We start from the raw sequence: 14,216 nt of genomic DNA on the forward strand, positions 1-14,216 counted from the left end.
GAGTAGATTTGATCCTGAAAAAATCAAATCTTTCGAGGAAATAATAATATCTGCTGCTAATGATGCAGAAGATTTTATTGAGATGTGCTGGACATGTGAAAATGCATCTGAAAGTTCACTAAACAAGAATTTGCGACCGGTTGTTGAAAGAATAAATATAATAGAGAATGAAGTGATGGAGATTGTTTCTGATTTTAGCACAAGTAGTCATGACATGGATGATCATCAAGCTCTTGAATCTGTGGGGGATTTCTTGATTGACAGTACTTCTTCTAGAAGTAACTGGATGCTGCAACATTTGGAAGGTGATATCGTGCAAGGACTTGATGGGGATTTGGAGATTATAGTTAGAATATTGAAAGAGCCGTTGTCCTATCTAGACATTGTCACAATATCAGGCATGGGTGGCATCGGCAAAACAACACTTGCTAGAAAAGCTCATGATCATCTGAAAATCAGGTATCATTTTGACATTCGTGTTTGGGTTACAATATCTCAAGTACATGGAAGTAGAAATTTGTCGTTAGAAGCTTTACATTGCCTTTCCAAGAAAACAAATATTGAGATAGAAAAAGATTATGAAAAGAAGGACGACAATGAATTAGCCGACCTGGTGCAGAAAACACTAAAGGTTCGGAGATACCTTGTTGTAGTTAATGATATTTGGAGTACGGATGTTTGGGATAGCATAAGAGCAATATTTCCTAATTGCAATAATAGGAGTCGAATCTTATTGACCACTAGAGAAACAAAGGTTGCAATATATGCAAATCCTGATAGCCGTCATGAGATGAACCCCTTGAATTTAGAAAACAGTTGGAAGTTACTTCGTGATAAAGTGTTTGGACCAGAATATGATCATCCTCCTGAGTTGGAAGAAATTGGACAGCAAATAGCGGAAAAATGCCTAGGACTATCCTTGACAATTTCAGTGATTGCGAGACATCTCTCTAAAGTGGCCAGGGCATTAGAAAGTTGGATGGATGTTTCCCGAACCATGGGTGAAATCATTGCTAATCATCCAGATAAATGCTTAGGAGTGCTCAGTTTGAGTTACCACAACTTGCCTAATCACCTCAAACCGTGCTTTCTTTCTATGGGTAGTTTCCTGGAGGATTATCAGGTTGAGACTTGGGGATTGATTCAATTATGGATCGCTGAAGGTTTTATAAGGAGGCCTGAAAGTGATAAAAGCTTGGAGGAAGTGGCAGAAGATTATTTGGAGGATCTTATCAGCAGGAACTTGATAATCGTTAACAAAAGGAGGTTCAGCAGTGAGATAAAAGTATGTGGAATGCATGATCTTGTCACATCCCGAGCCGAGGCCCTAGACGTGACACGCACCCGATACTATTGTTAGTATGAGCGAACGTTCTGGCATATCACATGAGCATACACCTAACATAATGAATAGAGAGAAAGCAATATAAAATAAGATTTATTAAAGGAGAAAGTCTTTCATCAAAGTTCTTTAATATTACATAACGCCTTACGACACAATAGTCATGACAAATAAGACTAAAAATTGCAAGATTATTATGACCACTAAATCAGTCTGTGAAGCCTCTAACAAGTACCAATATTGAAAGGAAAGAAAATAAAAAGAAGGCATCATATCTTGTCCAACCTCCTGGTAGGAAAGAGGCTCACCAATAACAGAAGATAGAGATCCTAATGACACGCCTGACCGCGGACTTGAGAGTCAGAACCTACATCATGAAACGATGTAGCGCCAAAGACGGTCAATACGTTGAATGTATTGGTATGCAAAACCATTTCAGGAAAGTAGTACATCAAGGGATTAGAAGTAACAATAAAATTCAAATATAAGTGAAGGCAACTGGAAAAGAACTAAATTTATAATTGTCCAAGTAGATTTACTTTCTTTGATTATTTGTGGGAGAAAGTAGTGAACCGTCATAAACCACCATGTGAGCTCATTGAGTCTGATCTCTGCCTGATCAGCTAAGCCATCCTATACCTTGCCGAGCATAGGACGTGACATGACATAATTTGCTAGCAAGTATCCATGGTTAGTCCCTTTTTGGGACACATGAAAAAAAAGAGTCTTCCGACTTGCGAAATGATCTCTATCCTATGTCGGCAAACATAGTTTCAGGCATTTGTCGTTTAGACCTATGCCTTCACGGTCAGCTAACCAACTCCCTTATGCTCATGATGTTATCTTATTTTTTAATCTTTAAAGTGTTATCCATATTAGGCTCATGCTCGTGGTTTAGTCTTTTTAGGATCATGTACATAATTTAGCCGTTCTAGACTCATGTTCATAGTTTAGTCGTTTTAGACTCATAGTCATAGTTTATCCGTTTTAGGCCCATGTACATAATTTATCCATTTTTGGGCTCATGTTGGGAATTCAATCACTTTGGGTTCATAAGATTTTTATTTGATACTTTTTCATAGTATTTTGGACAATTAAAAAAAAACATTCTTTTAATGGTTCATAAACGTGACTTTCACGAATCTTGAAAGATTATGGTTAGGAGTTAACTGGAAGGAAAACAATTACACATAGTGTAACAGTTGGGATAAGTCAAATATATTCGGAAGCAAACTTTTGAAAAAAAAAATGATTAAGATAATAAGATTTCAGAACATAGAGTTTCTATTCTTTAGCCGCTCACAATTTTGGTTACCAATATTAGCTAAGATTATGAAGTTTGTGGTAATAAATTGTTTATTTTAGAAGTTCAAGAATTCCAAAGTAATGGCAGTCCTTCCTTCTTGTTAAGCTTAAATAATTTCAGCATGCCAACACAAACTCAAACTGGATCGGACATCAAATTAAGAGATAAGAGGGATGTTCTTTAAGTTAATTAATCCTAACGTCTTTTAAGAATTTTAGAAATAGAAAATACTTATTGAAGATTATTGAGAACACCAGGTTATTGACAGGATAAGATTCAGGTTCCAGATTTAGCCAAAACCAGTCAATATGTTCTGAATACATAAGCACTTTGCTAGGTTCCAAGAGGAAAGAGAAATAGAACTTGATAGGATGATTTGTTTTTAGTCTAATTGCTGAATTCAAACACCTAGACACCATCTGTTTGGAAAGGAGATTACAAAATAGATTTGGAGAATAAGAAAACATCATGAAACATGAGCAAAAGATGGTTCTACATACCTCAAAACGTTAGAGAAGTTAGTTACCTGAAGGGACGAAACTATGATTGATTCTTGAGCCAATTCTCTTGGATTTATTTTTTTATGATTGAATTTTGAGAGGAGAACTGGATTTTTGGATGATGAATAGTTTGTAAAACTGTTGGAGAAACTGCATTTTTTTTTAAATTGTGTAACCGAGGAAGGCAAAGAGATTGTAACTGATGGAGTTTTTAATGTGTGTAATGAGGGAGATTGTAACTGATGGATGGTAAGTCTAAGAGTATTAACGTATAAAATTGATGGAGTAGTAGGTTTTAATAACTAGGGGTTAATGTAAAAAGGAAAGGACGAAATTACCCCTCCAAGAATATGAAAAGAAAAGGAAAAAAAAGAAAACTTTCGTCTAGTATAGAGTTGTTCTGACTGCTCTTAGTAAAACACACATAACTTTTTACTCAAGTCTCGGATTGATGAGTTGTTGGTGGTGTTGGAAAGAAGACTCAAAAATGTTTAACTTGGTAGGTAATGGGACACGTAACTCTAAATATTCTAGGAGAAATGCTTGTTTAAATTTGGTCCTTGTGTGAACCTAAACGAAAACTTAATCATTAAAGGACCTTTAACTCAAATTTGTTTTAGAGATTTCTTATGCCCTTAATTCATATCCAATACCCCTACGACACTTAATACTTGACCTTTGCAGCTAGATAGAAAAAAATTTCTTGATTCTGGTCTAAGTACATATCAAGAGAGGTCCAATTGATTTTATTTTTAGCTCGAACATTCAGGGTGTTACAGATCTACTGCGTGAATTCTGTTTGATTGAAGTTGAAATGACAAAGTTTATGCATGTTGAGAGAAATGGTGTAGTCCTAACTCTTTCAACACAAAAGTACAATGGTCATCGCTTCAGTTTCCAGATTAACGGTTATTCAGATGATAGGCGTTTCAAGTTATTACCCTCGGTTGCCAGGTCTATCTACTTATTTTCTAAAACTCATAATTTTTTAAGTCTTGAAGTTTTCTCCAGTTTCCACCTTCTCAGGGTATTGGCCATTTTCGATGAAAATGGAAGGTACCATTCTATTCCACCTGTAATTACAAAGTTATTTCATCTGAGATATCTACAAGTTCGATCTCATGCAGATCTTCCTGCATCAATCTCGGAGCTTCAGAATCTGCAAACTCTAATTTATGAGAGATGTTATAATCATACAACTTTACCAGAGAAGATATGGACGATGAAGAACTTGAGGCATATGCATATAAGGCATGTCTGTTATTTACCGAGTCCTAGAAGAAAAAGTATCTTAAATAAGCATCTTGTGACAGGGATGCCAAATTTGGTGGAACTTTCTAATCTCTATTTCACTAATTGTACAAATGAAATCCTTTCTAGCATTCCCAATCTAAAAAGATTGATCGTCCATTATAATGACTTTCGTAAAAAGAGTTCGGTCAATCGCCCCATTGATATGTCCAGCTTGACAAAACTCGAAGCATTGAAGTGTGTTAGTAATGCCTTTTTGTCTTGGACACCTCCGATCTCCATCAAGAAGTCTTTCTTCCCAGCATCACTTAAGAGGTTGACTTTCTCTGGCTGGTTTGGTTTTCCTTGGGAAGATATTTCAACTCTTGTCAAGTTGCCAAATCTCGAAGAGCTCAAACTTAAAGATCGTGCAGCTATTGGTGATGTATGGAGATTGCGTGATGATGACATATTCGAAAGCCTAAAGTTGTTGTTATTTCGCAGAGTACTTCTTGTGAATTGGCTAGTGAGCTGTGAGAACTTCCCAAGTCTAAAACGCCTTGTTCTGAAGAAATGCGACAACCTTAAGGAAATTCCAATAGATTTTGGAGAAATTTTTAGTTTGGAGTCGATTGAATTACATAATTGCAGCACTTCGGCTGAGGATTCTGCAAGAAAGATTGAACAAGAACAAGAGGACATGGGAAACAATTGCCTGAAGGTCTACATCCATACATAACACTCAATGTAAGCTTTTTTAGATTTCTCCAAAAACGAAGAGTTAATGATCAACACCGCACCTGAACTATCACCTTTCTGGGAGTTTTACACTGCAACTATCAACTCTTCTGTTTTCCTACCTGAACTATCACCATCTACTCAATTAGGTGTTTTTTAATAGATAGATGATGATAGTTCAAGTGGGAAAGAGAATAGCCGATAGTTGAGGTGTGAAACTTTTGAAAAAGTGAGTTTAGATAAGTTTTTGATCGTCACCTCGAAAAAAGAAAAAAATTTCATTAGTAACATTATTAATTACTCCGTCTTCAGTAAGGACAGGATGGCCTAGTGGGGCTTCACAACTGTTTCACAATGTGTCTTAGTCAAGCAGGATCCTGAGTCAATACATCATCCTGAGGCAATATGGAGTAATCTATTGGTTTGGCAAGGGACATCTAGAGGTTGGTGTTAGCAGCTGCAGTATATCAAATCTGGCATGAGAGAAACCAAATCATTTTTAAGACCAAAGCTAGACCACCACAAATCATGGTTCGATTGATCGTGCAAGAGGTGCACCACTGAGCTAGTTTAGTTCCTCGACTTCGAAGATTACATGCCAAAGTTGAACTTCTATTCGTAGTAGAGCTCATGTCATCTAGATTAGGTGTTTCTCTTATCCTGGGATGTATGTCCAGGAGTAATTTCTTTGTGCAGTTTTCTGACAATTTCTTTGTGTAGTTTTCAAGTCTTGGAAACAGCCTCTGGCAGAAATACAAGGTAAGGCTGTGTACAATACACCCTTGGGGCGGGGCCCTTCCCCAGACCCCGTACATAGTGAGAACTTTAGTGCACAGGACTGCCCTTTTATAATAGGCCCCACCAATTTTGTGAATCAATGCATGTCACCCGTTTGACGTGAAAAATGGCTTCTCCTGCTCCGCCAAAGAAACCTGATCGATTTAATAGGCTATTAAGGGACCATCCGAGAAGTTTTGTCTAAAAACTATTCTAGATTTCTTATGATGTACGTGTTTTTGTATATTCATTCTTGGCTTAATTTCTTGAAAGTTAAAAAGTGATATTTGTATGCGAATGGCCCAAAATTTTGTGATGCGATGGTTAACTAGCAAAGGTAGATACACTGAAAGTAATGATCCTTTTCAGGAACCTATCAAATATTAAGAACCGAATCTCTTAGTATATAATCTGCTAAGACAATGATCGTGATCACCTCAAATCAGCCTAAGATCCAACCAATGAACTCTAAAAAGAAGTTGTTAGACATCAGGAATCACTATGCTAAGCTCTTAATCGATAAAAGAACTGTTATATACACAAATTGACTGGTCGAATACCTTCACAGCTTCTCCTGTGGTAGCCCTTGCTCCAGATGACACTAGCTGAGCACAAACAAGCTGTAACGCCCCTCATTTCAGGCTACAATATAGACCATGATTCCGATGTGTTGATAAATTCCGAAGCCATAAATCCTATGCCAATACGGCATGTTAATTATTTGTGTAGCATGTGAATCCATTCAAGCTTGAATTTAGACCATAGGGGTCATTTAACTCAAGGACGAGTTGAAAACTACTTCGACCGATTAAGCTTAAATGGACATTATAATTTGTGTCAACTTCTATTGACCATGACTCTTTGTATATGTCAAATTAGAAAGCCTACTATGTGTAAAATGATAGGTTTCGGAGTTAGCTTTCCAACGATACCAATTTTGCTAAAATCCGGCACCCGAGCAAGAAGTTATGGCCTTTCAAAGTAATATGCGTCGCCTAACCAATTGCCCATGGCCGCTGGAAAGCATAGGCGATAGCCTAGGCGGCGCCTATGTAAACATAGGCGATGGAATGGGCAGTGCCTATGTAAAGGTTTCAAGTGACTTAAACACTCCGTTTTTGCGGCAAAATGGTCCTTTTCCACCCTTACTTAGCCCTAAACAAAAAAATTCAGTTCCAAAGACCCCAAAATACACCTTCATTCATCAAAAGTGCTCTAGGATTCTCCTTAGGGTTTCAAAATAAAAACCCAAGCAACTAAAGATTCAATCGGAGATTTTATAAACTAATTGCATATTTGGAATCCCCAGAACGTAGGCTTTAAGAAGTACCTATAATCTTCGCATATAGAGGTACGTGGGGTTATCTCAAAAATCTCATGGGCTTTAAAAATTCATGTTTTCAAAATGGGGTTTTGAAACTACGAATATGATTATGTTTTAAACGTTTTATGATATTGATTTGGTCTGTAGGCCTAATTCCAATGTGATTTAATATATTATTTATGGATATGCATGTGTTTCATAATGATGATAAATTGAGAGCATGATGTACACGGAATCCCTCTCTTGATATGATATTGTTTTAAGTTTTCACATGATATGAATCGTTTGAAATCATCTTGGAATGCATGTCATGAAAGGTCTTAAAAATGTCATGATTTGGATATGGTTTTTGACTTTCAATGAGAGGGTTGTTTTGTTCATGTTGAAATATATTGCATATGATGATTGAATGAAGAGAATGATATGATACTGATGACTTGCAAGTCGGGTATGATGATACCCTACAGAGTATGACATGTGATTGATTGAACAAAGTTTGAATGCATTGATTTTCATGAGAAAGATGGATGCCCGAAGAAGGCGTTTGAGTGAAAGGGCTCATCGTTGGAAACCGTAGTTTCCGATGTGGGTCATATGATATTTGTATCCTACATGGGGGGATAGTAAAATAATTGGGACATCTCACATGGGGGGATTCCCTGCGGTGTACTCACATGGGGGGTATACCGGCTCCAAATCCTGGCGGCTACTTGGATTGAAGACTTGGCCGCCGAGCACCAGAGGCGGATTTCACATAGCCATGGAATTATAATTGTAGGGTATTCCACCTAGCTAAATCGCATTACATTGGTATTGAAACTATTACATTATGCCCATGTGTTTTCAAATAATTTGATATGAAACTGCTTTATAATGGCTCTCACCTATATTGTGTAAAAATATTATATTTCTGTTTAGATTTCTCTGCGTACCAGTACTTTTGTATTGATCCCCTCCCCTCCCAGGTTTGGAGGCACAGTCTAGGGGTCCAGACAACCAGTAGATTCCTTTCGACAGATTGCAGAATCAAGTGGTGAGCCTTCTATGTTTCAGAAGGCCTGATGTCTGCAGTTTAATTTATCATTTATTAGTTTTAGGTCTACTGGGGGCCTTGTCCCAGTTTTCAGATAGACATTTGTTTTAGTCATGTAGTAGAGATTTCGCAGGCATTATGGAGTTGTTGTGTTGAGATTGTGGGACATTATTCCTCATTATTACTTTTGCATGATTCTTGACCATGTTTTCGTTATATTGTGTATCTTCTGCATTTCTTTTATCATATGAATTGTGTGCATGATTACCAGATAGATAGAAGTGTTTTGGGCCTCATGGTTTGGAATACTCGTCACGGCCAGGGCCCCGATTTGGGTCGTGACAAACTTGGTATCAAAGCACGGTTCATGGTCCCAGGGTATTTGCGAAATCGTGTCGGGTAGAGTCCTTTTTATGAATGTATAGTGTGCCACACTTATAAGCAGGAGGCTGCTAGGCGTTTAGGAAACGTTTCCCTTCTTTGTGATTTAGTTTGTACTTCAGAGTCTGAACTGTCCCCTAAATAATGATCTCTTGTATTTTAGAAACACAGTTATGCCTCTATGTCGTATCATCGATCAGAATGCTCAGGCAGATGAGGTCCGTCCCACCTATGGGATGCGGACCCATAACAGAGCTCACACTCCAGAACTTGTCCCTACTCCAGGGGTCCCTCCAGTACCGACCAGTCCACCTCGGGCTCCGCAGACTAATGTCAACCGTCCCCCAACTGCTCAGAGAGATATTTCAAATACAGAATTCAGACGGTCTATTCACATGCTGACACAGTTGGTAGCTAACCAAGATTAATGATCGGAAGATGTTTAGTCTATATTTGTTGCGTCTGAGGCTACTAGGGTTGGACATTTCATGAAGATGAACCCACCTAAGTTCACTGACACCAAGGTGGAGGAAGATCCACAAGAGTTCGTGGATGAGATGGAAAAGATCTTTAAGGTAATGCATGTGGATGAGGTTGAAGGGGTGGAACTAGCAACTTATCAGCTCAAGGATGTTGCGAACCAGTGGTATGTCGACTGGGAGGATGCAAAAGGTAAGAGTGCTGAGCCCACAGTTTGGGGCGAATTTGTGGAAGCTTTCCTTGATCTATTCTTTCCTCTGGAGTTGAGGGAGTCTAAAGCAGAAGAGTTTATGAATCTAAAGCAGGGCAGTATGAGTGTTCAGGAGTACACTTTGAATTTTAATAAACTAGCCCGCTATGCCCCAGAGTTGACTAGTAATATGAGAACCCGGATGAGGAAATTTGCATCCGGCCTTTCTAACAACCTGGTGCTTGAGTGCTAGGGGGAAATGTTGAATAAGGAGCTCGACTTTGCTCGGCTGACCGTTCATATGCAGCAGATGAAGAGAAGAAAAAAGAAATTTCAGAAACAAGAGAGAAAGACAGGCAAGCAAAGAGAACCAGAACCGCAGATCAGAATCATAACCAACCATAGAGTGACAACTGGGAAATAGATGGCAAAAGAAGAAGTCATGGATTAATGCATAGTCTGCTGCCAGCACCCGGACCACCGATCTCAGAGTTTCCAGACTCATCATGGATCGAGAGCCCCAGATACTCAGTCGCAGAAGAGTGTGGCCCAACAGCGTCGTACTTATCCACGGTGTGAGATTTGTGGGAGGAATCCCCCAGGGAAGTGTTTTATTGAGGGGAAAAATTGTTATACTTGTGGTAAGGTGGGACATCTTCAGAGAGATTGCCTTCTGCTGGAGGAAATACAGGGGGGACTAGGCCACAAGATGCCCCCACGACTCTTCCTCCTAAGCCTACACCTTCAGCTACCGGGAGCGATTGCAACCAGTTATATTCTTTGACTAACTTCCAGGAGGCGGAAGCTTCACCAGATATTTTCACGGGTACGTTACAAATTTTTTCTCATGATGTTTATGTATCGCTTGATCCCGGGTCTACTTTATCTTGTGTGACCCCCTATGTGGCAGTTGGTTTTGGGTTTGAGCCCGAATTCATTGAAGAACCCTTGACTGTTTCCACTCCTGTAGGTGATTCTATTATTGCTAGAAGGGTTTATAGAAATTGTGTTGTGTCTATTCTTAGTAGGGATAGTGTGGCCAACCTTATAGAACTTGATATGGTAGATTTTGATGCCATCCTTGGGATGGACTGGCTCCATTCGTGTTATGCCATATTTGATTGCAGAACCCGAAAGGTCACTTTTTATTTTCCGAATGACACCAATTGTATGGGTAGGGAGTTCTGTAGAACCTAGAGGTCACTTTATCTCTTATCTTAGATCCCAAAATCTTATCTCCAAAGTTTGTATGTACCATCTAATCCGATTAAAATATTCAAGAGTTGAAAATCTTCCTTTTCAGTCAGTCTCTGTAGTGAATGAGTTTCCAGAAGTCTTTTCCGAAGATCTCCCAGGGATACCACCTGATAGGAAAATAGATTTTGGCATTGATGTGTTGCCAGACACTCGTCCTATTTCTATTCCGCCATATAGAATGGCTCCCGCAGAACTGAAAGAGTTAAAAGAGCAGCTAGCAGACCTTCTAGATAAGGGTTTTATTTGCCCAGTGTGTCCCCTTGGGGTGCACCTGTACTTTTTGTGCGAAAGAAAGACTGTTCCCTTCGTATGTGCATAGACTATCGTCAGCTGAATAAGGTCATGATTAAAAATAAGTATCCTCTTCCTAGGATTGATGATCTTTTTGACCAACTTCAGGGTGCTAAGTGTTTTTCAAAAATAGATCTTCATTCGGGTTATCATTAGTTGAAATTTAGGGAGTTAGACATTCCCAAGACAGCCTTTCGAACTCGATATGGTCACTATGAGTTCTTAGTCATGTCCTTCGGGTTGACTAACGCCCCTGCAGCCTTCATAGATCTTATGAATAGAGTATTCCATCAGTTTCTAGACTTGTTCGTCATAGTTTTCATTGATATTCTGATCTATTCCAAAAGTGAGGAGGACCATGCCAATCATCTCCAAATTATTCTTCAGACCCTTAAGGATCATCAGCTGTATGCCAAATTTTCTAAGTGTGAATTCTGGTTAGATGCTATTGCCTTCTTGGGGCATATTGTGTCCAGTGACGGGATAAGAGTGGATCCCCATAAAGTTAAAGCAGTGAGAAAATGACCCAGACCCACGACTCCAACCGATATTCGAAGCTTCTTGGGTTTGGCAGGGTATTACAAAAGGTTCATAGAGAGTTTTTATTCCATAACTGATCCACTTACTAAACTAACTTAGAAAAAGATGAAGTTTGTGTGGTCTGACTTGTGTGAAAACAGTTTTGAGAAGTTAAAGGACAAGCTGACTACTGCTCCTGTTTTGACCCTTCATGAGGGTGTAGATGGCTTTGTGGTATACTGTGATGCATCCCGTGTGGGACTTGGTTGTGTGTTGATGCAGCATGGCAAGGTAGTGGCTTATGCATCTAGGAATTTGAAGGTGCACGAGCGCAATTACCCCACTCATGACTTGGAGTTAGCAGCCGTGGTGTTTGCACATAGAATCTGGAGGCACTATCTCTATGGAGTGCATGTTGATATTTAAACTGACCATAAGAGTTTGCAGTATGTTTTCTCATAGAAAGAATTGAACCTCAAGCAGAGGCGTTGGATGGATCTTTTGAAAGACTATGATATGAGTCTGCATTACCATCCGGGCAAGGCAAATATTATAGTCGACGTCCTCAGCAGGTTGTCTATGGGCAGCCTTTCTCATGTTGAAAAAGGGAAGGAAGAGATGGTGAAGGATATTCACCGCCTCATGAATCTGGGAGTGCAACTCTTAGATTCCGAAGATGGAGGGGTGATTTTTCATGAGTTAGCTAAGTCATCCCTTTGTGATGAAATTAAAGAGAAGCAAGTTGAAGATCCCATCTTGATGCAAATCAAAAAAAATGTGGGTCAACAGAAGGTAATATCGTTTGAAATTAGTGGTGATGGTATTCTGATATATCAAGGTAGGTTGTGCATTCTGAATGTTGATGGACTGCGGAAAAGGATCCTTGATGAAGCTCACACTTTGAGGTATGTCGTTCACCCAGGCTCTACTAGGATGTACCATGATCTGAAAACCTTGTATTGGTGGAATAACATGAAATGTGATGTAGCTGATTTTGTGTCCAAGTGTTTGAACTGTCAACAAGTGAAGGTAGAACACATGAGGCCAGGTGGTACTTCCCAAGAGATAGCCCTGGCTTTATGGAAGTAGGAGATGATAAACATGGACTTCATTACAGGACTTCTGAGATATCAAAACCAGTATGACTCTATATGGGTGATTGTAGATCGGTTGACAAAGTCTTCCCACTTTTTGCCTATGAGGACTAATTATTCAGGAGAGGGTTATGCTAAGATTTACTTTGAGGAGATAGTTCGGTTTCATGAGGCACCAATGTCCATTATATCCGATAGAGGTACACAGTTTTCATCGTAGTTCTGGAGATCTTTTTAGAAGGGTTTAGGTACACAAGTGAATTTGAGCACAACTTTCCACCCTCAGACGGATAGGCAAGCTGAGCGTACTATTTAGACCCTTGAAGACATGTTGAGGGCATACATCATTAATTTCAAAGGTAGTTGGGTAGATCACATACCACTGGTTGAATTTGCTTACAATAATAGTTACCATGCCAGCATCAAGATGGCTCCTTTTGAGGCTTTGTATGGGAGGAGATATAGGTCTCCGGTAGGATGGTATGAAGTGGGTGAGACCCAGTTATATGGGCCTGATCTTGTTCATCAGGCAATGGAGAAAGTGAAGATCATTAAAGAACGACTCAAGACTGCTCAGAGTCATCAGAAATCCTATGCTGATGTTCGGAGAAGAGAACTAGAGTTTGAAGTTGGTGATTGGGTGTTTCTTAAGGTTTCTCCTATAAAAGGAGTTATGCGGTTTGGAAAAGGGGGTAAATTGAGCCCTCGCTATATAGGTCCATATCAGATTCTAAGAAAGATTGGTGCAGTTGCTTATGAGCTAGAATTGCCTGCAAGTTTGGGTTCTGTTCATCTGGTATTCCATATATCCATGTTGATGAAATGCATTGGAGATCATTCGTTGGTATTGCCAGTAGAGGGTGTCAAATTGACAGATTCCTTGTCTTACGAAGAAGAGCCCGTTGAAATTTTAGATCGCCAAGTTCAAAAGATGAGGAGCAAAGAGATAGCCTCAGTAAAGGTACTTCGGAGGAATCAAAAAGTCAAAGAAGCAACTTGGGAGTCAGAAGATGACATAAGAAATAGATATCCCAATTTGTTTGCTTCGATGGAGGAGGAGACAGAGGGTACTATTCCTATCTTATCTTTCCTAGTCCTTTATTATGCTTGAAATCGTGTCCGTCTGTGTCCCGCATCATCATTCGGGGATGAATGATCCTAAGAGGGGGATAATGTAACGCCTTGCATTTCGGGCTATAATATATACCATGATTCCGATGTGTTGATAAATACCGAAGCCATAAATCCTATGCCAACACGGCATGTTAATTATTTGTGTAGCATGTGAATCCATTCAAGCTTGAATTTTGACCATAGGGGTCATTTGACTCAAGGACGAGTTGAAAACTACTTCGACCGATTAAGCTTAAGTGAACATTATAATTTGTGTCAAATTCTATCGACCATGACTCTTTGTATGTGTCAAATTAGAAAGCCTACTATGTGTAAAATGATAGGTTTCCAAGTTAGCTTTCCAACGATACCAATTTTGCAAAAATCCGGCACTCGAGCAAGAAGTTATGGCCTTTCAAAGTAATATGCGTCGCCTAACTAATCGCCCATGGCCACTGGAAAGCATAGGCGATAGCCTAGGGGGCGCCTATGTAAACATAGGCGATAGCCTAGGCGGCGCCTATGTAAACATAGGCGATGGAATGGGTGGCGCCTATGTAAAGGTTTCAAGTGACTTAAACACTCCGTTTTTGCGGCAAAATTGTCCTTTTCCACCCTTACTTAGCCCTAAACACAAAATT

General features: G+C 39.4%; 1 protein-coding gene across 1 annotated transcript in view; it reads left to right on the forward strand.

The window, feature by feature from the left end:
• LOC107844714 (putative late blight resistance protein homolog R1A-10) overlaps positions 1-5,117 on the forward strand; it is a 12,544-nt gene extending 7,427 nt beyond the window's left edge. The window contains exons 2-3 of the mRNA XM_047397842.1: positions 7-1,306; positions 3,918-5,117. Coding sequence (XP_047253798.1) covers positions 7-1,306; positions 3,918-5,117 — 2,500 coding nt within the window. The remainder of the gene's footprint in view (positions 1-6; positions 1,307-3,917) is intronic.
• The last annotated feature ends 9,099 nt before the right edge of the window (positions 5,118-14,216 follow it).

The sequence above is a fragment of the Capsicum annuum genome, chromosome 10 (genome assembly GCF_002878395.1).
Source record: "Capsicum annuum cultivar UCD-10X-F1 chromosome 10, UCD10Xv1.1, whole genome shotgun sequence".
In the NCBI taxonomy this organism is placed as follows: domain Eukaryota; kingdom Viridiplantae; phylum Streptophyta; class Magnoliopsida; order Solanales; family Solanaceae; genus Capsicum; species Capsicum annuum.